Source organism: Megascapheus bottae, chromosome 10 (assembly GCF_031878675.1).
Source record: "Megascapheus bottae isolate mThoBot1 chromosome 10, mThoBot2.hap1, whole genome shotgun sequence".
NCBI lineage: Eukaryota > Metazoa > Chordata > Mammalia > Rodentia > Geomyidae > Megascapheus > Megascapheus bottae.
In genome coordinates, this window is record NC_143518.1 from 36,449,271 (window position 1) to 36,477,000 (window position 27,730).

At 41.3% G+C, this 27,730-nt stretch overlaps 2 protein-coding genes across 2 annotated transcripts in view; one reads left to right on the forward strand and one right to left on the reverse strand.

Annotated features, from left to right (window-relative positions):
• Positions 1 to 21,427, forward strand: part of Spta1 (spectrin alpha, erythrocytic 1) — a 66,037-nt gene extending 44,610 nt beyond the window's left edge. Inside the window, exons 33-52 of the mRNA XM_090339838.1 lie at positions 225 to 356; positions 846 to 983; positions 1,165 to 1,269; positions 2,606 to 2,814; positions 4,090 to 4,210; positions 4,903 to 5,024; positions 6,019 to 6,151; positions 8,868 to 8,966; positions 9,102 to 9,264; positions 9,828 to 9,904; positions 10,629 to 10,838; positions 12,596 to 12,892; positions 13,321 to 13,433; positions 14,768 to 14,785; positions 15,653 to 15,704; positions 16,726 to 16,913; positions 19,057 to 19,110; positions 19,485 to 19,631; positions 20,602 to 20,746; positions 21,228 to 21,427. Of these exons, the coding sequence (XP_090195964.1) occupies positions 225 to 356; positions 846 to 983; positions 1,165 to 1,269; positions 2,606 to 2,814; positions 4,090 to 4,210; positions 4,903 to 5,024; positions 6,019 to 6,151; positions 8,868 to 8,966; positions 9,102 to 9,264; positions 9,828 to 9,904; positions 10,629 to 10,838; positions 12,596 to 12,892; positions 13,321 to 13,433; positions 14,768 to 14,785; positions 15,653 to 15,704; positions 16,726 to 16,913; positions 19,057 to 19,110; positions 19,485 to 19,631; positions 20,602 to 20,746; positions 21,228 to 21,356 (2,652 nt within the window). The 3' untranslated portion in view covers positions 21,357 to 21,427. The remainder of the gene's footprint in view (positions 1 to 224; positions 357 to 845; positions 984 to 1,164; positions 1,270 to 2,605; positions 2,815 to 4,089; positions 4,211 to 4,902; positions 5,025 to 6,018; positions 6,152 to 8,867; positions 8,967 to 9,101; positions 9,265 to 9,827; positions 9,905 to 10,628; positions 10,839 to 12,595; positions 12,893 to 13,320; positions 13,434 to 14,767; positions 14,786 to 15,652; positions 15,705 to 16,725; positions 16,914 to 19,056; positions 19,111 to 19,484; positions 19,632 to 20,601; positions 20,747 to 21,227) is intronic.
• Positions 21,428 to 26,322: 4,895 nt separating this feature from the next.
• Positions 26,323 to 27,264, reverse strand: Or10z1 (olfactory receptor family 10 subfamily Z member 1). The gene has a single exon (XM_090339839.1). The coding sequence runs from the start codon at positions 27,262 to 27,264 to the stop codon at positions 26,323 to 26,325; it is 942 nt and encodes a 313-aa protein (XP_090195965.1).
• Positions 27,265 to 27,730: the final 466 nt, after the last annotated feature.

The window sequence follows — 27,730 nt, forward strand, 5'->3', positions numbered from 1 at the left end:
TCTATGTATGTGGTACCGAGGAATTGAACCTGGGTCTTCATGCATGCTAGGCAAGCACTTTAACCACAAGGCCAAACTCCCGGCCCCAGAATGAATTTTTTTTTTGTCTTCAGAGTAGTTGCTTATTGTTTGTGTGTTTCTTTCTTTTGGCCGTATCTGGTAAGAACTACCTTTACTAAATCCACAGATCAATCACACTGTTTTAACTTTTGCTTTGTCTGCAGAGAAAGTACCTGAAACACCAGACATTTGAAAACGAAGTCACAGGTCGAGCTGATCAAGTGACAGGAGTCATTAACCTCGGACATTCCCTAATTGAACGGCAGGCATGCGATGGCGATGAAGAGACAGTGAAGGTAAAGGTTCTGCTTAGGATGCGTGCATTTGGTAGTTACAGAGGCCCTTGGAGAGAAAACCCTTTGACTAATTCAATCTTGCCTGTGTGACATATGTTCTGTGGTCTGTGATCTTCCTTCTGTTGCACAAAGAACAAGGAAGATGGTGCTGCTAAGACCTTCCCACCTCATTCATTCCCACCACTCCAAGAAAGCCTCCAACTTAACTTCCAAGTCTTATCACCCTTATTTTTACATTTCCTGGTATTTCTTACCTCCCCCCCCCCAAATCTTTTGGTGTGTTGAGTCAGTCTGTATAAGCATTTCAGGATACTATTTTCACCAAACGTTTCCTTCCATCCAATAGCTTCTGTCATTCTCCCAGATGTAACAGGTATCAGCAAAATTTGAATAAACCCCATATCCAAATCCTCCGTAACTTGTCCTTTCTTATACCACCGGACTAAGGGTCCTAACCATCGTAATGCACTCTCACTTCCTTTGAGGTAGAAGCAATTGGATGAGCTACAGGAACATTGGGACTACCTCCTTGAGAGGACGACTGACAAAGGGCAGAAGCTCAATGAGGCCAGTCGTCAACAGAGATTCAACACCAGCATCCGGGACTTTGAGTTCTGGCTCTCGGAGGTAATTATACCTGAAAAGAGCTGGGGCCTGTGAATGCAGTGAACACTTGTTAAGTGAGGAATTTACAGATGAATGATTTACTTGAGCCTCTTGGGAAAATTAGTTGACATGGGTATCAACTCATGTTCTCCTTAAACACAGTCTGAATCTGTTGGCTTTGTTGTCTACTTACCTGTTCTAGGCAGAGGGACTGCTAGCCATGAAGGATCAGGCCAGAGACTTAGCATCCGCAGGGAACCTCCTTAAGAAGCATCAGCTACTGGAAGCAGAGATGGTGGCTCGAGAGGTAAGTAGTGCTGGCGTCCAGCTCTTCTGGAAAGAATGGAAATGGTTTTCATATCCCTCCTATCTGTCTTAGAAGAACATTTAAGAACTCAGCCTTGCAAAACTATCCTTAATATTCTCAACCAGTATTAATTTAATCAAGCCAAGTCCAAGGGATTCAGAGCCATTGTGACAATCACTACCAATTACCAATAAGATATATAGTCTAATCAGGTGCCAGTGGCTCATACCTTTAATCCTATTTATTTAGGTGACAGAGATATGGGGATTTCAGTTCAAAGCCAGTCCAAGCAGAAGAGTCCATGTGACTCATCTCTCCAGTTAACCACCAAAACTCTGGAAATGGAGGTGAAGCTCAAGTAGCAAAGCGTCTGTCTTGAGCCAAGAGCACTTTGGCCCTGAGTTAAAGTCCCAGTACTGCCCACTCCACCCCAAAGAAAACTCTAAGTCTCCAGAAAACAGATCTGAACATTATCTTGTGTTTTTATGGATACATATAAATAAACTTGATGTTTTCCCAAACTATATAATTTATATATCCTTTGAAAGAAAATGGAAGTTTGTATCACAAAATCAGAAACAAAACTAAAATCAAATTGGAGCACAGAATTTGTCTGAAGTATATATACATTCTATACATACCTTGGATTCTAGTAGCCACTTAATAGCAAAAGTTTGTTTTGGAGCAGTGACAGTAGGTACTGGTTGATGTTCATTTCATTTTGGAGAATTATATGTCAGCTCTGTTATTTGGTAATCTAGACCCACAATGAAAAGGCAAGAAATCAAATGTTTTCTAACTTTAAGTCTATAGGATTTTGTGACATTTCCTAGCTGATAGCTAGGGAATTGTGTTAAAGCAGGTATAATACATAGATGTGTATATTTGTGTTCGGTGGCCAGCCTAGGAATGTTACAAAGTAGATATTGTTGACTATTTTGACCAATCAAGCACTGTCATCAAATTCAGTACTGTAAGGGGAAATTATTCTATATGGAGATATGTAATTATCTACCAAGATCTTCTTTTCTAGGTGGGGAGAGAGGGCAAACATAGGCAAACCTGATGGAAGGAAGAACAGGATAAGAGAACAAACACACAGTTGGAGTGATAAGACTCATGTTATCCATACTGCTCACTCATCTGACCTATACCCAACCTGACTCACACTCACACGTGTGTGTGTGAAACACATCATTCAGTATAATGTCAAAAATCGCCATCTCTACAGACAATCCATTGGACCCAGTCTTGAACCAGAACTAGTAGTGACTGGAGTCTGGTTTCTATATAATACCTGTGCTTTGCTGTTCATGACCACACTTGAATTTTCTAGGACCCACTCAAAGACCTGAATAATCTGGCTGAGGAGTTGGTCTCCAGTGGGACGTTCAATGTTGACCAGATAGAAGAGAAAATGGATAGTGTCAATGAGCGCTTCAATAATGTCCAGAGCCTGGCCGCTGCACACCATGAAAAACTGAAGGAGGTCTATGCCTTGTTTCAGTTCTTCCAGGAACTGGATGATGAAGAATCCTGGATAGAGTATGTACCCTTAGCACACCTTATAAAAAAAATCCAAATGAGTAGCTATATCATTCACCAGCCATGTTCATATTTATGTTGATATACAATTGATCATTGTTTCTGGAATTTGGTATTGTTTTAATTATATTCCCCCACTGTGTGTAGGCAGAGAAAGAGAGGTGTGGCGGGAGTGGGGAACAGTTCAGTTCGCATATGCACCATATGTGTTTGTCTAAATAGTTCATAGAACAATGACACAGAGACAGCAGAGTATTTGCAGCCTATCCAGTGGATAACATCATTGCCAATATTCTTTCGTATCTAGTTCACACAGTACACTAAATGAACACTGACAAAGTGGCTCAGTAATGATCATGGCCTAGTGGTAGAGTGTGTGCCTAGCATGCATGGAGCCCTGGATTTGATTCCTTGGTAGCACATACACAGAAAAAGCTGGAAGTGGTGCTGTATGTAGCTCAAGGGGTAGAGCACTAGCCTTGAGACTTTACCCAAGGACAGTGCTCAGGCCCAGAGGTCAAGCCCTAGGACTGACAAATCAAAAAGTGGCTCAGTATCTGCTGTGGTTTAATTGTTAATCCCATTTTTGCTATGTTGGGTCTAGCCCTGCCTCATCAGATTTCTTCAGATCTACAGATCTTATGAGTGATGCAAATGTAGGGAAAACCTACTGTAGTGAACAATAAGTAGGACATTGTAAAACATTTTAGAAGCCATAAAATAAATAGTATAATCCTGTCTCTGTAGTCTCTCTTCAGCTCCAGGCTATGGCTCTATCACTTGAGCCATGGCTCCACTTCCCTGTGTAGTCTCTCTACTTCATGGTAATGCTCAAACATTTTGCACTAAGAGCCATCCCAACTGTTGTGGCATCTGTAATATCAGTTCTTTATATACATTCTAGCTGAATTATATAATAGATATCAATGAACAAATCAATTTTTAAAAACGGTGAGATACATGTAATCTCTCACTTTTTGAAAAGAGAGAAATAGTGTGTGTCCCAAGGCAGAAAGTGCAAAATGTTCAGGTAACCAGGAATAAGTGGGGAAATCGTTATAGCCAGGTGCATAGAAGATACCCACATGATATTATCATCTATACTAGCATGAGCAGAAGTTTTGCCAGAAGTTTCTGACATCACTTGTATTTTTGGTATTGACACCAATGTATTTCAGAACTTACCCACTCCCCATGCATATGCACTTAGAAAATCATTACTCTAGGCCTCAGGTATCTAAACTCTGAATTTTCCACGTGCTTCCTCTGTCTCAGGGAGAAGTTGTTACGAGTGAGCTCCCAGGACTATGGAAGGGATTTGCAGAGTGTTCAGAACTTATTGAGAAGGCACAGACGCTTAGAGGGGGAGCTGGTGGCACATGAACCTGCTGTCCAGGTAAGATTGAAGAGGTATAGCCATCTCTTAAGTTGTAGCAGATAAATTGAGGCTACAAAATGTGAGAGTAATGTGCCTCAGTCACCAGGATCTAGTTATACAGTCCATAAGAATTCATTTTCTTGGAAGTGGCACTGTGGCTATAAGTGGGAGAGTGCTAGCCTTGAACAAGAGAGCTCAGGGACCGCACCCATGCTCTGAACACAAGCCCCATAACCGACCCAAAAGAAAAAGAATTCATTTTCTTTTCCACATTCTTTCTCCTCTAAATAGGAGATTCTGGATAGGAGGCCATGCTTCTTTCGGAAGGAGCTTCTCCAGCAGTTCTGGGCAGTCATTTGTAGCTGGGATGTAGACAGAAGCATCGGGGAAAACTGTACTTGAGTCTTAGCAGAAAAAGACAGCTCTGAGTCTAACCTGGAAGCAGAAACCCCATGTGACCATGAGTAATCCATAGGCCAATCAGTGAGACTGTGATCATTGAGATATTCGCAAACAACTTGGAAAAGATTAGCACCGTAACTCTTGCTGCATCTTCCTTCATTTTCCTGGGATTTCTAGAACTGCATCAATTCCCAGGGGGCTTATAGTGATCTGGACATTGGAAAGGACCAGAGAATTAGTCAGGGCTTCTGGCTGAATGGGGAGATCACTTAAGGGTAATATAACATGCGGGGTGGCATGTTCTTCAGAATGTACTAGACATGGCAGAAAAACTGGGAGACAAGGCTGCTGTGGAGCAAGAGGAGATCCAGAAGCGACTGACTCAGTTTGTTCAACACTGGGAGAAGCTCAAAGAGTTGACCAAGGAGCGGTGAGTTGAGGATAGAAGGCTCACTTACCTTCCTGGGCCTTAGGGATTAGCCTGGCACTGGGATGCCAGGAAGCTGAATTCACCTCTCAGCCTGACTGTTTTCCATAATGACCTATCTGTTCCAGAAGTCCTGGCTCAAAAAACCCCTCATCTTCAGGGCAGGAGAGTGACCTCGTGGTAGAATACTTGCCTAACATGCATGAAGCCCTGGGTTCGATTCCTTAGTACCACATACACAGAAAAGGCCAGAAGTGGTGGTATGGCTCAAGTGGTTGAATGCTAGCCTTGAGAAAGCCCAAGGACAGTGTTCAGGCCCAGAGTTTAAGGACTGGCAAAAAAAAAAAAATCTTCCATGAAGCTTTCTACTTTTTGTCCTAAACTGTTGATGATCATTGCTTCTGCTCTGAAAATGTCTTTCCTCCACAGCTATTTTTTGTCATTATTATTTTCTATAAGTGTCATCTTCATACTCTGTTGCAATTTACCTCACCAGTTTTAATATTGCACACTGACCCTAGCAGTGAAAGTATGGAGTATGTTGCTCCCTTTGCATCCACACAGCCAAATGAGCCATGTAGCTCATAACACATATAACCGGGCCTGTTGGCAATAAGAAGACATTTTTTTCCTGAGAAAATAAGGGGAAATGTCTAGCTCTGTGGTTTAGATCTTATGCAACAAAAGAAGACAGTGCTTGGCCTGGACAGAGGGACAGTCCTTAACTGTGAAGGCAGTGCCTTTTGTTCGCTCAGGGTTTCCTAGAGAGTACATGATATCCCAAAAGGACTTTGTAGGGAAGTTGTTTCTTCTACTTCACGGGAAGATCCACACTACTGATGAGCAGACCTGTGTTAGATTGGGTTCTGGTCTTATTCTGTTTGGGCTGCCTCATGGGAGTCAGCTGGTCTGCTTTGGTTGGGATTGTGCCACACTATGGAGATCTCAGTGCTTACCTGTTCTTTCTTAACCCTGCCTGGCTAACCACTTGCTACAGAGGGCTGAGGCTGGAGGAGTCTCTGCAGTTCCTGCAATTCATGGAGAATGCCGAGGAAGAGGAGGCATGGCTGACTGAAAAGGAAGCCATGGTTTCCCGAGGGGATTCTGGAGACACACTGGCAGCTACTCAGGTGAGGGGCTGTCAAAAATGGATCATTTTTTTCCCCACTCTCTTTTACTGAGACTTATACTTCAATAGTCAGGGTTTTCATATGTAAAATTAGAACTTTTCTTCCAGTGGAAAAAGGTGGTAGAAATATAGCTAATTCTTTCTGTAGTAAATATGAAAAATCAAATGTCAGAAGATAATGTAACTTGTACAAGGCCATGGAAATAGTCAGTCATGAAGGCAGAATTCAAATCAATTTTTAATAGGTATTTTTTTAAAAGACACTTCTATAACTCCTTCCCTTAGGATCTGTCTTTGATTTAAAATGGTCTTTTTCTTTTCTTTATTTTTTATTATCTTTAAGTAGTTATACAAAGGAGTTGCCATTTAACAAATTAGCTTATGAAATGCAAGATATCTTGATCGATGTTACCTCTTTCATCACCCTCATCCGTCCCTCTCCTCCCCATCTCTTTCTTTACTAGTCTTCATTTTGGAGGATAGCCACTGGATTCTTGACTGCATTTTCCCCATCATTTCCTCCTCATTTGTCTACCTTTCTCCCTTTGGCCCTTTCCTGGTGTTTTACTTTGCCAAACTTGGCATTTCCAAGGAATGACACTATTTGAGGTCTCCCTTGAATCTACCATATTTCAGTCAATAGAGTTGTATACACATATATACAATCCAATATATTTACTTATAAATTTATAAGCCAAATGTAGCTTCCACATATAAGGGAAAACATGCATCTTTCATCAGTCTGGGCCTGACTGACTTCACTTAAAATAAAATCTTTCTATTTCTTTATGAATGGCAAAATATCATTCTTTCTAATAGAAGAGTAGAAATTCATTGTGTATATACGCTACATTTTTTGAACCAGTCACCCGTTGAGGGGCATCTGGGCTTATCCCACGCATACTTTGGCTATAGTGAATAGTGCTGCAAAAAATATGGCTGTGCTGGTGGCTTTACTGTATCCTGTTTTATAGAGTTTTATTATTGCTTAACATTTTTCTAATAGACACAATAGTTCATAGAATTATACAAACCCTAAATATGAGGATATTCTTTTTTTGCCAGTCCTGGGCTTGAGTTCAGGGCCTGGGCATTGTCCTTGGACTTTCTCAAGGCTAAAGCTCTACCACTTGAGCCTCAGCACCACTTCTGGCTTTTTTCTATGTATGTGGTACCGAGGAATCGAACCCAGGTCTTTGTGCATGCTAGGCAAGCATTCTACCACTAGGCCAAACTCCTGGCCCGAGGATATTCTTTTTTTCTTTTCTTTTTTTAAATTTTATTTTTTATTGTCAGGGTAATATATAAAAGGGTTACAGTCACATGTGCCAGATAGTAGGTGCATTACTTCTCACAACTTGATAGCCCTTCTCATGTTTTTGTCCCCATTTTCCTTCCCTCACCCCTCCCAATCATCTTGTTTTTTTCCCCTTTTCTTTCCTAATTCAAATAATCAAATAAACATATATACAATATACCAGGTAACAACGTCAGATACAGTAACAGTATGAGATTAACCAAAGGGCAAAAAAGAGAAGAGAAATAACATAGTACATTAAGAACAACAATTGCTAAAGATAAAGCTCTTGTTTCCATATTCTAGAGTTCCTTTCATTTAGTCTCATCCTATATGACCCTCTGAGCCTAGGTTTTTTGCTATTGTAATTCTCTGCTAGGAGAGCCCTAAATGTGTACTAATTATTGTGAATGAAGGAAACCATTGAGCCTATGTTTCTTTGGGTCTGGCTTACTTCACTTAATATGATTTTTTTCCAAGTCTTTCCATTTCCTTACGAAAGTGGTGCTATCATTCTTTCTGATGGCAGCATAGAATTCCATTGTGTATAAGCACCACATCTTCTTGATCCAATCATCTACTGAGGGGGCAACTGGATTGGTTCCATATCTTTGCTATGGTAAATAGTGCTGCAATGAACATCATTGTGCTAGTGGCTTTAGTATGTCCTTGTTTCTGGACATTTGGGTAAATGCCAAGGAGTGGGATTGCTGGGTCATAGGGGAGCTCTACGTTTAGTCTTTTGAGGAATTGCCATACTGCTTTCCATAGTGGTTGAATGAGTTTATACTCCCACCAACAGTGTAGTAGCAATCCCTCCTGGTCATATCCCTGCCAGCATCTGTTGTTATTAGATTTCTTGATCCTGGCCATTCTAACTGGAGTGAGGTGGAATCTTACAGTTGTTTTGATTTGCATTTCTTTTATGGCCAGAGATGTTGAGCATTTCTTCATGTGTCTATAGGCCATTCTTATTTCCTTTCAGAGAAGTCTCTCTTTAAGTCTTTAGCCCATCTTTTAATGGGCTGGTTATGTCTTTGAAGATTTGTTTTGGAGAGATTCAATTTTTTGAGCTGTACATGTATTTTTGATATGAGGAATGTGGGGATATTCTTATTTGTCACCTTGTTCAACACACTCATTGAAAAACTTTTTAAAAAATACTTGAAATATCATCACCTTTTAGAAGCAATGTCATTTGTATTCCTGTGATGTTTTCCAATATGACTGCCCTCTTTGATAAGGAACATGTTTTGAGAAGACAATTTAGCAGCATTATTTCAGTGGATACAGAACATAAACTCAGTCTATAAATTTTGCTCACCTGACCTTGGTGAACAGCATTACAGCGTGCCCCACTGTGAGCAGATACAGATTTTTCCAGACCAGTTATTTTAGTTTCACTGATTTGTCTATGCAGAACTTGCTGAAGAAACATGAAGCTTTGGATACTGATTTTGCTGTCCATGAGACCCGAGTGCAAAATGTGTATGCACAAGCAGAAGACATCTTGAGTAAGGTGAGCTCATCCAGGGATTCTACGTCACACTTATACAAGACTTATACATGACAAGAACTAGCAAATTCTCATTTCAAGCTCAGAATACTCCTCAGTATACAAGCTTTTTTTTTTTTTACAACCTCACCGTCACAGGAGGAAACTCAGAACAAGGACAAGATTTCTGCCAAGATTGAGGCTCTCCATGAAAAGACTCCGTCTCTGGCCAAGGCAATGGCTGATTGGAAGCTGCAGTTGGAAGATGACTATGCCTTCCAGCAGTTTAACTGGAAGGCTGATGTGGTAGAATCCTGGATAGGTATGACCCAGATTCCCCGGGTCTAAGAAATCCTAATGAATTCCATGCACAGATTGGTCTCTGGGGCTATTTCTTCTTACCCTGATAAACAGAGATGCTACCTTTACAAGCTGCTCTTATTCTTTCTGGACAGAATTGCAAACACACAGGTGTACACTTGCACATAGGAAACTGTCACAATTCCACCAACCGCAGGGTTTGGGAAGAGAGATTGGTAATTTGGTGTATGTTATTCAGGAAAGTGACTCTACCACAAAACATTCTAGCACCTAAACTATGACCTGTGTTGACTTACTTACAACTTTTGTCCAAGCTGCCATTTTCCATTTTTTGATGAAAAGCTTTTGAGCTTTTGAGGAATGTTGATTCTTCCAGGTTTATTTTGCTAGAGGATAGAAAAGCAATCCGTTTCTCAGCACTGCTTCCCATATTCCCAAATGTGGCTTACCTAAGGAATCAACATATTTTCCTTGCTCTTTATTTTAAATACTCATTTCTTCCTCACAAAGGCACATAGAAAAACCACTGTCCTTCTCTTCTCACTGGTTTTCTTTACTCTTTAGGTGAAAAGGAAGAAAGCTTGAAGGCCAAGGACAATGGTGCAGATCTCACAGCTTTCCTCACACTCATGGCAAAGCAGGTGAGAGCATGTCGATGGACGCAGGATGATGACCTCAACCTGCTTCACATAGAAACTCAGTCCTTCCTGACTATTTTGCTCAGATAGAGAAACTTTGGATTATCATAAATGTCAGGTTCAAATACTGTATTGTATTCCAATATTACTCTAACACTAACTTTCATCCTAATTTAAAATCTAATTCTAAAATATGTGTTCATTGTGCCAGGCATCCATGGCTCATACCTTAATCTTAACTACTCAAGGGGCTGAGATTTGAGGATTATAATTCAAAGCCCATCTGGGCAGGAAAGCCTATGAGACTCTTATCTCTAATCAACCACAAGAAAACTGAAAGTAGAGCTGTGGCTCAAAATAATAGAGCACTATCCTTGAGCTCAGGGACAAGAAAAGTATCCAGACCCTGAGTTTAAGCTCCTCAACCAGATAGATAGATAGATAGATAGATAGATAGATAGATAGATAGATAGATAGAGATAGAGAGATAGATAGAGAGATAGATGTATGTATACGTATCTATATACATATATATGCATAAATATATATTGGAACATAACTACAATCCCAACCCCAAATAGTTACTTATGTCACTTCACTTATATTTTCTTTGTTCTAAGTATTTGTTTGTTCTTATTTTGTCTATAATTAAACCTGGCTGTCCCTACATGTGCCTGGCCCTTAACCAGTTATCATTCTCCCATTTATAACCTATGGGTCTTCTCAGGACACACTGGACGCCAGTCTTCAGAGTTTCCAGCAAGAGCAACTTTCAGAGATCACTGAGCTGAAGGAGCATCTCGTGGCTGCTCGGCATCAGCAGAGCCAAGCCATTGAGGAACGCCATGCCGCCCTGCTGCGGCGCTGGGAGCGGCTGCTAGAAGCCTCTGCAGACCATAGACAGAAATTGCTAGAGAAGCAGCTGCCTCTACAGAAGGTAAAACTAAAAACAAAAGTGAGGAGGCATGATACATGTCTATCATCTGGATATTGCTTGCAGAATTTAGAAATAGTAGAAACCTGTTTATAGAATCTTTAGATGCTTTAAGTTATTAAAAGTGATCAAGAGGACATGTATTTCTTGGCAGTACTGGGCTTTGAACTTGGGATCTCATGCTTGCTAGGCAGATTTTCTATCACTTGAGCCAAATATTCATGTTTTTGTTGTTGTTGTTTCAGGGGAGTTTTGCTTTAGGGTTTCTTTTTTTTAATAATATCTCATTCTTTTACCTAGCGCCAATCATAATCATACTTTGTATGCTTCTCACACAGCTGAGCTGTCATGTGTGTATCACTATGCCCAAATTACTTGTTGCAACAGGGTCTTGCTAACTTTTTGCTCAGGCCAGGCTCAAACTATGATCCTCTCAGTCTCTGCCTCTCAAGTACCTGGGATTACCAACATGAAGCACCATACACGGGCAAGAAGATTATCTGATTGAACAATAAAGAGTTCGTTGTTTGGCTGGGAGTTTGGCCTAGTGGTAGAGTACTTGCCTAGCATGCACGAAGAACTGGGTTCGATTCCTTGGTACCACATACTTAGAAAAAGCCAGAAGTGGTGCTGAGGCTCAAGTTGTAGAGTTCTAGCCTTGAGAAAAATCCAAGGACAGTGCTCAGGCCCTGAGCTTAAGCCCAGGACTGGCAAAAAAAAAAAAGAGCTCATTGTTTTAGGTTGGTAGGAAATTCGTAAGCAATGTTTAACCTATAGTAATTGTACAAAGTAATGAGTTTCATTATAAAGCCCAGTCATGGAGACAGCCTAGACACCCATCTGTGAATAAAGAGATAAAGAAAATGTGGCATACATATACAACAGAGTATGACTCGATCATTAAGATGGAAGTTATCCTTTTTTTTAATGAGCAGTTACACAAGTAATTTGAGGTAGATATCAGGTACATATGGTGGAAAGGGCAGGTGGGACAAGATGGTAGAAGGCTTTTCTTCCTAGTAAAACTGAACAAAACTGGTAGGTAGAGATTGAGGCTGGCCTTGTGCTTTGCTCTATCCTCCCAAATGGAGCAGAGGACAAGTAGCTATAAAAGTATTCTCAACTGTCCTAACCATTCTTAAGTGAGAAGACTTTCAGGAGTCACTTAGCATCTCTGAACTAGTGACACCCCCCTTTTGAAATTAGACAATATTGCCTGAATCTTTTCCTGCCTTTCTGAGCTATTACTATTTAAAGGATAAAATGGACATGAGTGTAGACTATATAGAGAAGAGTGATTCAAATGTTCCTTCCAGCACTGGTTGCTAAAGCATTTGCAATGTTGATCATAAAAACGGTAATAGAAACAAATCTCAGAGGTTAGTAAAATTACTGAATACCCCTACACCAAAGGAAACATTAAACTTGGCAAGAAGTTAAGACAGAGAGTCAAAGACATAGAGGGACAACCATGCAAATCAGAGACTCTAGGTTGTTACTTAATTTGTATTCTACATAAGGGCCTATAGAAATAAATTTCAAATGAAAATCTAAAGTTAATGAGAGTGGTGATTTTACATATACATATATATGTGTATATAGATATGTTTGTGGTTATATATATGTATATATATGACCACCTGGTGCCTGTTGGTTTTAGTTCTGCATTGGTACAGTCTGTCATTAATCTTCATCCTCAACCTTCTCTTGCTGTGGTGTTCTATCGGGAAAGATGGGGATATCATTTACTTTTCCTGCAGGCTGAGGACCTCTTCATGGAATTTGCACACAAGGCATCGGCTTTCAACAACTGGTGTGAGAATGCAGAAGAAGACCTGTCGGAGCCTGTGCACTGTATCTCCCTCAACCAGATTCGCCAGCTGCAGAAGGATCACGAGGCCTTCTTGGCCTCCTTGACTGGGGCTCAAGAAGACTTCAACTATTTGCTAGAGCTAGACCAGAAGATTAAGGCCTTAGGTGTGCCCTCTAGCCCTTACACCTGGTTAACAGTGGAGGTGCTAGACAGGATCTGGAAGCACCTGTCTTATGCCATTGAGGTAATGGGGGGGAGAAATACTAACACGTCCTCGGTCTGTAGTGAGCATGACCACATAATATATTATCATACTCGAGGGACTCTTAAGAAAAGAAAGACTGTCAGCATCAAGTCACGGACCAATATTGGGAAAAATTGGAAAGCCTGCCTATTTATAGTACCCAAAACATACTTTTATGTGGTATCGTTTGGATAATCTCATATCTTGGGGTTTGAGAAATGATGCAGGGAGGTGAATAGAAGCCCCAGTAGGTGACTGAAGTATAGTAATGTGTTTTGAAAAGTTCATGAGTTTTACATAAGCACGTACTTGTGGGAGATTGGTAAGGTTTTGAGACAGGGCTGGGTGGTTGAGTCTACAAACTAGTTCCTTTATGACAAGGGAAGGTTTGCCTTGTGAACTCTACTGTCTGTGGTTTGGGCTTTTAGGAAAGGGAGCAGGAGCTACAAAAGGAAGAGGCAAGACAGGTGAAGAACTTTGAGATGTGCCAGGAGTTTGAACAGAATGCCAGTGCCTTCCTTCAGTGGATTCAGGAGACCAGGTGGGCTATGCTCTCTCCAGACCCACATGCCTATGTGCACACATTATTTGGCACCAGAATGGCATGTGTCTGCAGAGAATTAAGAGATTCCTATTTTACATAATCTACGTCCACCTCACAGCATTTTGACTATTCTTTAGATTCTGTGTGAATTTATTTCTGGATCAGTTCTGGCAAAAATCAAGAGTGGGAAATTTCTCTCCATCAAGGACCCTTTCTTTTTCCTTGATCTCCTTCAGTTTCCTGTCACTGCAATTCAAAACAATAACAGAACATGTATACTAGCCATTGTATTTTTAACTGCTTCCACAGCCATTATTTTATTTAACCTTCAGAGCAACCTTGAACACTGCCCAGAGCAGATCCCATCACCCCTGCACCTCTGTTCCCAAGAATATCCAAATACACGAATTGTTTAAAGTTCATATATATTTATCCATACAACCTATACAATCCAAAGCCCAAATACAAAGCTGACATGTTGCCTAACCACCCAAGCTGTCATGAGAATCAAGTAGGATAATCTAGGATAATTATATTAATAAGTGTAAAACATCCTGTATGTGAAGACAAACTTTGTCACACCTTCTGGATAATGAACTAGAACAGAAAAGGGTAGAATGCATTGGGATAAATGCTCCAAGTTAGTAAACTATGTCTGTCACATGGGTCAGAATTGGGTTTTGAGGGCTAAAGTGTTCCTACATACTCACTGGTAAGGATAAATGAAACAATGAACAAAATTAAGACAGGTCTAGAAACCAGCTGACAGAAATCAGAGGAAGCATGGAGAACTCCTTTTATACCCTGGCAGTGTGTGCTCACTACTGAGCACATTCCCTGATGTGTGTATTCCCTGAACTGAAGTAAAGAGCTCTGTGGGATGCTGAGTTTCTCAGAGTGGGAGGCACCTTAGAAGCAGAGTCTGAGCCAGGTGTGGTGGCTCACACCTGTAATCCTAACTATTCAGGAAGCTGAGATCTGAGGATAAAGGTTCAAAGCCAGCCCAGGCACTAAAGGACTTGAGATTCTTATCTCCAATTAACCTCTCGAAAATGGGAAGTGGGGGTTGGCTCAAGAGTAAGGAGGTAGCCTTGAGCTGAAGAGCTCAGGGGCAGTGCCCAGGCCCAGGGGTAATGAGTTACCCTTGAGCTGAAGAGCTCAGGGACAGTACCCAGGCCGAGTTCAAGCCTCATGACCCACAAAAAGAGAAAAGAAACAGAGTGTGGACAGGTTTTTATTTTGTGACTGCTAAGATCTCAGACTGTTCAAATGTTAATGTATTGTTTCTCTTTTCTTTCTTATGATTCCTGCTCCACGCTCTCTATATCCAGGGCCTACTTTCTGGATGGGTCAGTATTTTACCTTATCATGTTTCCTTTCTCATGTTTTTATGCAACAATTAGGTAAAGAGACCTCAGTAATGATGCATCATTTTCCCACTGTAATCTGGTAGGACCTAAACTAAAATGTAGGCTGAGAAATTGTTCATTACACTGATGCTCCAGCAGGTGGTGCCCTGCCTGCATTGTTTCCGTGCAGAACATCAACCATCCATGCATGGAGGTCGCCTGCCATCTGTGATTAGTATAGATTGAAATCACTCCGTGCAGCTGATTTTCTGATCTCTGTGCTCATCATTCACACCCCCAGTAAAGATCCCAAAAGGGGAAAAGAAAATGATCAGAAAGAAAAATGAGTCTGTGCTGAACAAGTGTGTTCGTTTTTCTTGTTTTTATTCCCTAAGCATTATTGGCTAACAATTACTTTGCATGATGTTTACATTGTATTCAGCACTATCAATGACCTAGAGATAATTTAAAGTATATGGGAAAAGATGTGGGTTATATGCAAATCCTGTGCCACTTTATGACACTTAAGCATCCACCATTTTGGTAGCTGTGTGGATCCTCGAACCAGTTTCCCAGTGATACCAAGAAATAACTATGTATGAGAACAGTTAAGAGAGAAACAGAGTGTAAGCCTTCTCTTAGGCAGAGAAAAACTAGGAGAGGCATTACTTCTTTTCTCATTAATCTGGAAAGACTGCCAGAGTCAAAAAGCTTTGATTACAAAGCTCTAGCTTTAAGAATCTTTTTAATAGAAACGCAGTAACTGTAAGAAGTAGAATCAAAGAGTAGGTGCGTTGAGTTGGTATGTTTGCATCAAATATTGACCTCTGATGTTATGAATAATGTTTCCTCTTGATTTTCAACTAGATCTTTGCTCAAAGAAACAGGAACTCTAGAATCCCAACTGGAAGCAAATAAAGTAAGTAACATTTGTTCACTAACTGAAAATATCGCTAGAATTATCTAGGCAAATATCATCTAATATCATTCAACTAAGGCCGTAGTCCCACTGTACTTTCAATTTGTGTCCTAAACATAGGCTATCATTTTATGGGTATAGACCTCAGCTTACTTAATTCTCTGAATATTGATATATCCAACTACACACCAGAGGTAATATCTACATTCCAGTAGCTATAATGATTAAGTAACAGCAGTTATAAAATAACCTAGCCTAGATGCCAACATACGTTTGCAGCAATTAATGTGGTCAAGTGATACAATCTAATCTAGATCATCTCCTAACCATTGAATGAACAAGGACTAGAACAGTGTTTTTCAATCTGGTTTTCATTCTCTTCTCTCAGAAAATAAACAAAACACAAACAAGTTAGTTAAGCTTAATTTTCTCCTTACAAGAAGAGTAAGATGGTGGATAGAATTGGAGAGCCCAAGTCTTAATGTTTTGTCTCACACACTTCTTCACCATCGGAATCACTTTGTTCCTACTCTTCTTCAGGAACAATATTACTTCATTAGAAAGCAGAGGAAAGATGTAGAAATTTTGCACCTAATGTGCCTACACACATCTGATGAAGGAAGTTCAGCACTAAACACTGCTGAACTGATATGAACCTAAGAGCTCAGTCTCAGCCAATAACATAGACAATTTACAGTGTGATCACTGGGAGCTGACGATGCCTGAATCCTGGAAATTCCACCCATCTTTATCTGCAGGAGGTAATTCTTCCCACTTAGCTGTACATTTGAAGAGTACCAGAATGACAGAGTTTAGCGCACCTAAACTTCTCTCTATCTTACAAAGGATTATAGAAGTGAACCAGCTTTCTCAAGTTGTTAATTCTTCATAGAGGCCAAAAAAGCACCCTAAAAATAACTGAAAAGGAGCAATTTGAGAGAAACCCCAAATCATCAGCCTCTTCTCCCTCATCTCGATGTCTGTAGTTGATGACATTGATTTACTGTCTCTCTTCTCTCAGAGGAAGCAGAAGGAGATCCAAGCAATGAAACGCCATCTGACCAAGATTGAGGACCTAGGGGACAGCATGGAGGAGGCTCTGATTCTTGACATCAAATACAGCACCATTGGACTGGCTCAGCAGTGGGACCAACTGCACCAGCTGGGGATGCGAATGCAGCATAATCTGGAACAACAAATCCAGGCCAAGTACTGAGGCGCTCCACTCAGGGCAGGGACGGGTGAAGATGGTACTGGGTATTAAGAACTTAACAATGGGGCCGGGAGTTTGGCCTAGTGGTTAAAGTGCTTGCCTAGCATGCACGAGGACCCGGGTTCGATTCCTCGGTACCACATACATAGAAAAAAAAAGCCAGAAGTGGTGCTGAGGCTCAAGTGGTAGAGCTCTAGCCTTGAGAAAGTCCACGGACAATGCTCAGGCCCTGAGTTCAAGCCCAGGACTGGCAAAAAAAAAAGAACTTAACAATGGGTAGAGTTTAGGGTGATCCAGTTTTTAAAAAAGAAAGCTGCTTCAGAGATAGCATACTCACCCGCAACACCAGTGTTCGTTCTCTTCTTGGCTTCCCAGATGAATTGTTAGGTGTTTTATTATTTTTATTTCTGTAGTGAGGTCTACCAGAGAATAAGAGACATACTTCTCTCCAAGAAAACATTCATTATCTGCCCAGATAACATCCAGTTCTCGAGTCCCTCCATCTGCTGAGATATTCATAAACGATTCCATTTTATAAAACTCTAGTCAAGAATATAGTACCAGGGGCTGGGAGTGTGGACTAGTGGTAGAATGTTTGTCTACAAAGCCCTGGGCTCAATTCCTGGGTACCACATACACAGAAAAAGCCAGAAGTAGACAGAAGTTTGGCCTAATGATAGAGTGCTTGCCTACCATGCACAAAGACCACGGTTTGATTCCTCAGTACCATATACATAGAAGGGCTGAAAGTGGTGCTGTAGCTCAAGTGGCAGAGCAATAGCCTTGAAGAAGCTCAAAGACAGTGACCAGGCCCTGAATTTAAGCCCCTGGATTAGCAAAAAAGAAGAAAAAGAAAAAGAAGCTGGTACTGTGGCTCATGCCTGTAATCTTAGCTACTCAGGAGGCTGAGATCTGAGGATCAGGGTCCAAAACCAGCCTGGACGCAAAAGGACCTGAGACTCTTATCTTCAACTAACCTCTAGAAAATTGGGACTGTGGCTCAAGGGTAGAGAAGTAGCCTTGAGCTGAAGAGCTAAGGGAAAAACGGGTAGGGTGGTATCCTGGAGCTGAAGAGCTCAGGGACAGGGCCCAGGCTGAGTTCAAGCCCCATGACAGAAGAAGAGGAAGAGGAAGAGGAAGAGGAGGAAGGGGAGGAGGAGGAGGAGGAGGAGGAGGAGGAGGAGGAGGAGGAGGAGAAGGAGAAGGAGAAGGAGGAGGAAGAAGATCACAAATTGAAGGAATATTCGAAGTGTAGTCTAAAGAGCAGAAAAACAGAAATTAATTTTCTTTTTTTTTTTCCAGTCATGGGGACTGAACTCAGGGCCTGAGCACTGTCCTTGGGTTTTCTCAAGGATAGAGATTTAACACTTCAGCCACAGCACCAATTCCAGCTTTTTTCTATGAATATGGTACTGAGGAATTGAACCCTGGTACATGCTAGACAAGCACTCTTACCAGTAGGCCAAACTCCCAGCCCAAGAAATTAATTTTCCTACATTAATTAATTATATCAAGGCACCATTGGGTCTCAATAGCTCCCTGACAGTATGGGGTTTTTGTTGTTGTTGTTGTTGTTGTTGTTGTTGTTTATCCAGATGAGGAATCAGCAAAGTTTTTTTCCCTAAATGGCCTTGTTATTAATAATTCAGTCTTTATGAGTCATATAATTAATTTTTTTATGATATTGGGATTTGAACTCTAGGCCTCACCCTTGTCAAGCAAGTACTCAATTGCTGAGCCATTTCTCCACCCCAGGAGTCATGTATCTTCTGCTAGAACATTTTATCTCTGCTAACATAGCTGAAAAGCAGCCATAGATAATTTCACACATGAATGAGCATAGCTATGTTCCAATAAAACTTTATTTGTGGAAATTAAATTTAATACAACATTCATGATTCATAAAATATTCTTTTCATGACACTCAATCATGTAAAAACCCACCATTCTTGGCTCACAGACTATATGAAAACAGATGGCAGGCTGACTTTGGTTCACGGAACACATTTTGCCAGCCTGTGAAATTGATGAATCTGACCATATATTTTCCATTACAATTCTCTTTCATATGGCATGTCTCTTGCTATTTTCTGTTTTATTTGATAGGTTAGTTTCAATGTTTTTTTTTCTTTCTTTCAGAGATACCATTGGTGTGAGTGAGGAGACACTAAAGGAGTTTAGTACCACTTATAAGTGAGTATAACTTCAGAGTTGACTCTTTGTTTACTAGTCCATCATAAATTTACAAATGACTAATCATTTTCTTTGTGTGGCTGCCATGGGATCTGAAAATGAAGATGTAGTTATATAAGCGCTTTCGGTCAATGATTTGAATAAAATGTCTGTGAGATTTCAGGACTTGGAAAACACATCTCATGTATTCTCCGTGTTTCCTGCTTTTCTTTCTATTCATCATGATATAAAATGAATAGAGATACAAATAGACAGGGTTAGTTCTCTGAAAACTATGACATGTTAATAACTCTCAAGTTGATTCAATAAGATCTATTCTTCTCTTCTGTACTTTGATGCTCTTTTGAGCTTCATAAAATGTGTTCACCCTTTAGACACTTCGATGAGAACTTGACGGGGCGCTTGACTCACAAAGATTTCCGATCCTGCCTAAGAGGACTCAACTACTATTTGCCCATGGTGGAGGAGGATGAACCTGAGCCCAGGTTTCAAAAGTTCCTGGATGCTGTGGATCCAAGCAGGTCGGTGGAAAACCACAGAGTCACCAGGGCCTGCAAGGAACCTATCACACAATATATTGGTTGATCTTGTATGCAATTCGTTCATTTGAAAAAGAATTGGGCAGGGTGTCATGTCTTTTCAAAGTTAGCTCAGAAGTAAATAACACTGTAACTTTAGCTCTGCAACTTTCCCAATTCAGGATGAATGGCTATAAGCATAGGACTTGATTCCTTTCATATATGAGATTTTTGAGAGAAAGTGCATGACTCAAAGGCAAACACCTGAGGGTAGAATTGTGTGGATTTGTCAGGGAGAGACAGAGTTATGCACAAATCAAGTCACTGATCATTAAAGACCAAAGAAAACCAGAAATGATTTAAGTAACTGGGGACTGGTGATGCTGGAACATTCTGAAACTTTCTAAAGAGAATCAAGCTGAATGGCACATGTAGCAATAGGCTAGAATTTAAGAAATGGTATTTAGGGCAGAGAATGTGGCTTAGTAGTAGAGAAGCCCTCAGTTCAATTACTCAATACCACATACACAGAAAAGGCCAGAAGTGGTGCTGTGGCTCAAAGTGATAGAACACTAGCCTTGAGCATAAACAGGCCCCAGGACTAGAGAAAAGAAGAAGCAGAAGCAGAAGCAGAAGAAGCAGAAGCAGGAGCAGGAGAAGGAGAAGGAGAAGAAGAGGAAGAAGAAGAGGAGGAGGGGCGGGCGAGGGGAAGGAAAAGAGTGTTTATTTGTCTAAGGGAATGTGGAGGGGGGCGTTCTGAATGGTACCAGACATCTTTTTTGAAGGAGGACCTTGGATGGTCAGGCTTCCCTCTGTCTCCACAATCCTGTTTAGGACAGGGTTCTGCTTCTGTCTTTGGAATCCCCACCACCACCACTCCCTACCATTTCTCCTCTCCTTCCTCTCTCTCCTCTTTCTCTTATTTCTTCTCCCCACCCAACCTTTTCTCCTCTCTATCTCCTCCCACATACAGGAAGGGCTACATCTCCCTGGAGGACTATACATCATTCCTGATTGACAAGGAATCGGAGAATATCAAGACCAGTGATGACATAGAGAGTGCTTTCCAAGCCCTGGCAGAGGGCAAAGCCTATATCACCAAAGAAGACTTGAAGCAGGTCAGATTCCTATTGCTTCTGCTACTCCTATGCACTCATCATAATGTAGATGTGGGCCATCGTGGTGGCGTTTGTCTGCTTTGAAGGCCTCTGGTAACATGGCTGCTTGTTCCCCTCAGACTCCCTCTTTCACAGAATGCCACTTGTTTGGGCCACTTCATTTTGTTTTGATCCAGTTCCGAAACAGAGTGGTTCTCTGTCTGTCACAATTCATTCAAAATCTGCAACTCAGTTTTAAGGCTGCTTCCTCCCACTTTCATTTAAAGAGATACATCTTAGGAGTGAGAAATATAGCATAGCTGGAGTAGGTGAGCTCTAAACTGGGAAATCATACATTTCAAAGGGCGTGATAGAATCAGGGCATTTTTCTCAAAGGCTCTCCACCTCTCCCATTTCCAACATATCAGAAACCACAGAGAGGCAGCTATTTGAATCTCAATGATTAATGATTCTATTTGTCTCTTTTTCCTTTCCTTTTCAGGCCCTCACCCCAGAACAGGTGTCATTCTGTACTGTCCATATGCAGCAATACATGGACCCTCGGGGTCGAGGTCATCCAGCTGGCTATGACTACGTGGGTTTCACCAATTCCTTCTTTGGCACTGAATAAGCAGATCCTTATAGGTCACAGAAAAGCTTGGTGTGGTGGGCAGTATTGGATTTAAAGAAGACAGGCAAGCGTGGAGGATAAAAAGATTCTGTGTGTGTGTGTGTGTGTGTGTGTGTGTGTGTGTGTGTGTGTGTGTGTGTGACTAATTACAGGGTCTAAAACTTTAACAAGCCTGGAGGGAGATGGAGCTAACAGAACTGCAGAACAAAATCTCCTCTCCTAACCACTATTAGGAAATTCTAAGAAGTTTATTTTTTTATTCATTGTGTTCTGCATACCTTCTATCATTTTGATGTGTTCGCATTATAGGGCAAAACATTTCTTTTTAAAAGGGAGAGATTAAACTGTTTCCGACCAAATTGGGCTTCTGCATTTCTGAGAATTATACTATTATCTAAATCTGTGCAGATAATGAGACTGTGATGAAGAGCCATAATAAACTACAAATAAAACCTTAAGATGAGTTGCAGTTTATTTTTAGCTTCAGAATGTGCTTAAATTTTTACGGTTTAAAGTTAATTAGTATGCTTGATAGTGGGAATCTAGGCTATTTTTGTTTGTGACATAAAGTTAAATACCTGCTTTGTTTTTAACTTGCTCCCTTCTCATTCTGTGCGTCTGTGTCACTAGTCTCAGAAAGACAAAACTGAGGCATAGCAGGGTACTTCCATCTTGTCCTTCAATTTCCTGAGTTCCTCTTAACTTCAGTGTGATAAAAATAACATCTATGTATATTTGTTTCCATATCCTGTTACAGTAAGGCTCAGTAAAATAAAATGATGAATTAGCAGGGCAGAGCCGGGGGGTAGGGAGTGGGTGGGGGAGTAGACAAGAAGAGATGGTATCCAGGAATCTTCAGGACAAATTTTTGGTATGAGTAGATTCAAATGCCAGCATTTAGATCTGATTTATAAAAGTTATGGATGTATTTTACTGGTGAGAATTCTTGAGTATTTTTTTTATTGTTGGGTTTTTTGTTTTGTCTTGTCTGTTAGCCTTGCGTAAAACTGCTCGTACCTATCATGCGCTGATGGCTCATGACTGTAATCCTAGCTACTCAGGAGGCTGAGATCTGAGAATCACTGTTCAAAGCCAGCCCAAGCAAAAAAATTTAAAAGCCCATGAGATTCCATTAACCACCAGAAAACCGGAAGTGGCGCTGTTATTCAAGTGGTAGAGCACTAGCCTTGACCTGAAAAGCTCACGGACAGGCCCAGAGTTCACGCCCTATGACTGACCAAAAAACAAAACAAAACAAAACGCGAAACAAAATAAAACAAAAAAACTGTTAGTATCGTGCACACATAGCCTTTATCTTAAACCATCTTAAACCTCAATTCTTTCCTCTTGTGGAAATTAATCCTTTCTTAGGGAGGATTTTTTTTCTGAGGAAAAACCTTGTCACAGGAGTCACTTGAAAAAATTTTCCAACTGAAAAAAATTACCTTTGCCCCTCATAGCATATAATTATTTTACTGGTTTTTATAAAAGCAACCAAATACAATGGCATATAATAATCAAGAAAGAATGTTGAAAAACAATGAAAAGTTTTTAAATATGCATGATTACAAGTAACTAGAAATTTTACAGTTTCAAACAATATCGTCAAATAGGCCATCAGAATCAATATCATCTAATATCACAATTCCTAAGTATGGAGGTTCTCAAGAGCTTTGCCTGCTGAGAACAATCAAAGAAAAGGAGACTGGCTGAAGTCCCTGATCCAAGCGTGCAAGGATATTTTTAGGCTTAAATCAGATTATGAGGAATTTCATCAGTAAAATGTGTTCTTCAAGGTGAAGCACGATTATGAAAGAAACTGAATACCTGTAGAAACTGCAATTATAATTATCTGAAAAGAAGAACGCCACAAGAAACTCTATCAGAGTTTCGTACAGCTCAGATTCAGACCCTGATCTATGAACTATACTCAAGCAAAAAGAAAATATATATAATTTAGTATTATAACTAGATTTTGAATCAAATATCCTTTATTAAATTGTATTGTAAAGGTGATGTATAGAGGGGTTACAGTCACATTAGGCAATGAGTACATTTTTTTAAAGTGTTACTCCCCTCCATTTTCTTCCACTTCTCCCCAGGCCCCCTCCCCCAACTTTTTTTAATTGTATAGAGGGGTTACAGTTACATTCATCAGGTAATCGTTAAGTTACTTCTCAAAACTTGATACCTCTTCTCATGTTTTTACCCCCCAAATTTTAAAGTTTATTTCCAATATAATATCTAGTGATTATCACTATTGCTCAAATAACCTTCTTAGTCTCAGAGCTAATTTCCTTCCAAGTAATACTCATCCTTTCTTCAGGCTACTGATTTCATGTGGTTCTCCTTGCCTTGCCTTTACTAATTGTCTTCTTTATATCTTACTCATTGGGGACTGTTTCTGAGCCACTGACTATGGCTGCATCCTTTTTTTTTTTTTCTTGATTCCTACTGCTTGGTTGGCTTTCAAAGTTATTGCACTCCTAAAAGAACAATCCTCTTTAACTCTTGTGAATCCTTCTGTTATCTTCCATCTCATTTTGTTTCCATGTTCTGCTATGGACTAGACCTAGGATGCCAATTCAGTCAGACACAATGCCAGAGTGAAGGCATGTCATACTTATTGATCCCGCTGCCTTATGCAATACAAGATGCTGGGTGTTGCTAGAATCAACTAGCCAAACAATTAGGCATCCTAAGATCATATTTTCTAGAAGCTCCAAAGAAAAAATAGCATTGTACGCTTAATGTATAACCCACTTTTTTTCTAAAGGCATTGTAATCATCTTTATCAAAAATCTCTATCAAAGAGAGATTATTACCATTCCATTTTGCAATGGCGGTCATAAAACATATTTTAAAAAACAAAACTCTCCTATATCACATATATTTTCTCTTTTTTAGCTAATCCTGGGGCTTGAGCTCAGGACCTGGGTTCTGGGAGGGTTCAGGGGCTGAGGGCTTCTATTGCTCAAGGCTAGCACTCTACCACTTGAGCCACAGCACCACTTCAGGCTTTTTCTGTTTAGCAGGGCTTCATGCATGCTAGGCAACCACTCTACCAAGAAGCCACATTGCCAGTCCTATATTTTCTTTTGAAGTGAAAAGACTACACTTAAAACCCTGCTTGTCCCCACTGGACTGCCACTCTGCAGTGACTGCTTTGAAGAGAAGCTGCAACAGGTCATTTTCCACCTTTGCCTCATGAGTATATCATGTGGCTCCAGATCCCACCTTTTATAAATGTCTCATATTTGCAATTTCCTTCAGTTTCTCATATTATTGCCCATGCTTGTGTCTCTGCCTCCCTTTAAGATGATGACAATGGACGTCTTACTTATCCCCTTACCTCTGGCTTCTCCCTGCTGAACTCCATCAGCCTCCATTCATTTAGGTTAATCTTCTTCAGTCCCTTCACAGGTGCTGTTCTGCTCTCTGCTCAAAGCTTTGCTGTCTTCTGTCTCCCCAATATGATCTGATCTATCTGAAGCAAGGTATTCAAGTGCCACCCATACACAGCAAAGCAATCTCATCCCAAGTAAATTTCTCAGAAGCATTTTTGAACCATTTCCAGCCATTCTATAAAACTTGTCACACTTTGAAACTGTGCTACATTCTATTACCATCCAGAATCTGATTATTCTGTTTTTGTTTTTGTGACTATTCTCTGTCAAGGTCCCACTTACCTTTAGAAGCAAGTTCCTGTACAAGTTCTGGCATGGAGCTGCCTTTGATTCTCACCCTAGAATAAACCTTTCTGAACTAAAAGCCAGCATCACTTTCCATAACAGATTATTAGTAAAAGATCAGTGTGACCCAAGAATTGTTTATATGAGTGGTGCTTTTTCTCCAAGAACACAAAACTTTGAGGATAAAAGTTTTCACAGATGACAACAGTTAAGCAATTTATCCAGGGTTGCTTAGCTTGTTTGCAAGATCTTGCATTTGAACTCCTACCTAAGCGCTATGGGAATTCACTATTCTTTTACCCATCCCAACAGTGCCTCATATCAAAAAGGATACATTGTAGGTAGAAAGTGGAATAGGCAGAATAGATTTAAAAAGATAGCATCCAGGGCCGGGAGTTTGGCCTAGTGGTTAAAGTGCTTGCCTAGCATGCATGAAGACCAGGGTTCGATTTCTTGGTACCACATACATACAAAAAAAAAAGCCGGAAGTGGTGCTGAGGCTCAAGTGGTAGAGCTCTAGCCTTGAGAAAGTCCAAGGACAGTGCTCAGGCCCTGAGCTCAAGCCCAGGACTGGCAAAAAAAAAAAAAAAAAAAATGGCATCCATAATGGGTAGTGACACCAGAGACCACCAGCAATTATGGAGAAATACAGGAAAATTAGATTTTCTGAAATAGAATCTATGCAGTTTAGATTAAAATAGGGAAAGTAAAATAATAATGAAATAGAAAGATTAAGATCTAAATTATGTAAATTATAAAAGACACTCTGTGAGAGAAATAGAACTTATATTTCCATTTCTCAAGGTATCAAGCTAGTCTGTCCAGCTTCTACTCATTGCATTTCAGATCTGCTCAGAACATTACAGCACAAAGTGTCTAAACATCCCAGAATTTTCTAAATGTTCCTGATAAGACCCCCCACCTATTCTTCCTTGAACACTCCAACTTCCTCAGCCCGGTCAGCTAATTTGGAAACAATGATCTTCACACCCTAAGAAAAATCTTATTCCTTAATGGGCTGCCGTGACTAGGGGTGATATCTGGGAAGGTGAATGGGGGGGAAAAAATCAGATTTTTGAGCTCACACTTAGCAAAGCAGGAAGTCCTGCCTCTGCACGGGCCCCTCCCCAGCCCCACAGGAGGCGGAGCAGGGCAGGGTGCAGCCCACAGGGAGGAGTGGCCAGGGCAGTCTGGACCTGACACCTGCAATACCAGGAGCCACTGGACTGGGTCTGGCCCGTGACACAGAGAAGAACGGCTCTCTGGAGTGGTCTTCACCCTTTCCCCAGGACGTTCCCCCGGAGAGCGTTTCTCAGAGCTGTCTGAACAGCGCGGTTCCTCAGACTGTAAACGAGGGGATTGAGCAGCGGGGTTGCTATGGTGTAGGTGACCGCGATGAGCTGATCCCGCTCCAGGGAGTAGCTGGCTCTGGGCCTCAGGTACATGAAGGATGCGCAGCCGTAGTGGATGATGACCACGGTGAGATGTGAGGCACAGGTGGAGAAAGCTTTCTTCCTGCCCTCGGCCGAGGGCATCCTGAGCACGGCCCCCACGATGTAGGCGTAGGACGCGGTGATGAAGAAGAAGGAGCTGGAAAGCACCAGCAGGCTGAGCGCCAGGATCCCCAGCTCGCTCAGCCCCGTGTCGCCGCAGGCCAGGCTCAGCACGGGCGGCGTGTCGCAGAAGAAGTGCTGGATCTCATGGGCACCGCAGAAGGAGAGGCGGAAAATGACCAGCGTCATCCCCAGGCCGAAAAGATACCCACTCAGGAAGGAGACGCCAACCAGCTGGGCGCAGAGGATGGGGTTCATGCGGCTGGCGTAGTGCAGGGGGGCACAGATGGCCACGTACCTGTCGAAGCCCATGACGGACAAGAGGAAGCAATTGGTGCAAGCCCAGGAGGCGGAGAAGAACATCTGGGTAGCACAGCCCCCATAGGAAATAGCCTGATCCCCCAGGGCCAGGCCGGACAGCATCCGGGGAACGATGCCCAAAGTGTAGCAAGTCTCAGAGAAGGAGAGGAAGGAGAGGAAGAGGTACATGGGGGTGTGTAAATGGCTGTCTAGCCTGATCACGATGATGATGAAGACATTGCTGGTCAGGGTGACGAGATACAGAGAAAGGAACAAGACAAACAGCAGGACTTGCAGTTGCCCGAAGCTGGAGAAGCCCAGGAAGACAAAGCCCCGCCACCATGTTCCATTGGGCTGCACCATTCTAAGCGGTTCTCCTGATTCCTTCCTTCCACCATGCCAGGAGATGCCTGACTTCTTTAAGAGGCTGTTGGGATGGATTCTCTTTCCCCGTGTGCCTGTTTTAACTTGAAAAGGAAATTAACTTGAAAAGGAATCGTTTAAACTATAGAAAATCCTGGCTAGCAAAAAAAAAAAAATGTGCAGAATCTACGCTTAGGCCTGTATGTGCTTAAGTAGAAAATCACCCCCCACATCTGTGTGCCAACACACACCAACATGTGACTGCACCTATGCAGGCAAGCACAGTCAAAGCAGTCACATATCATCATGCATATTGCACGTCCAAAACTATGCGGACCACATTTATCCTAATTACCATTTCTACAAATGTATTCTCCATGCCACAGCGCAGAAAGGACACATGTATTCATACACAGACAAATTTGAAGTTGCTGTCCTGAGGTCACACAGAGGCAGGACTGAAAAA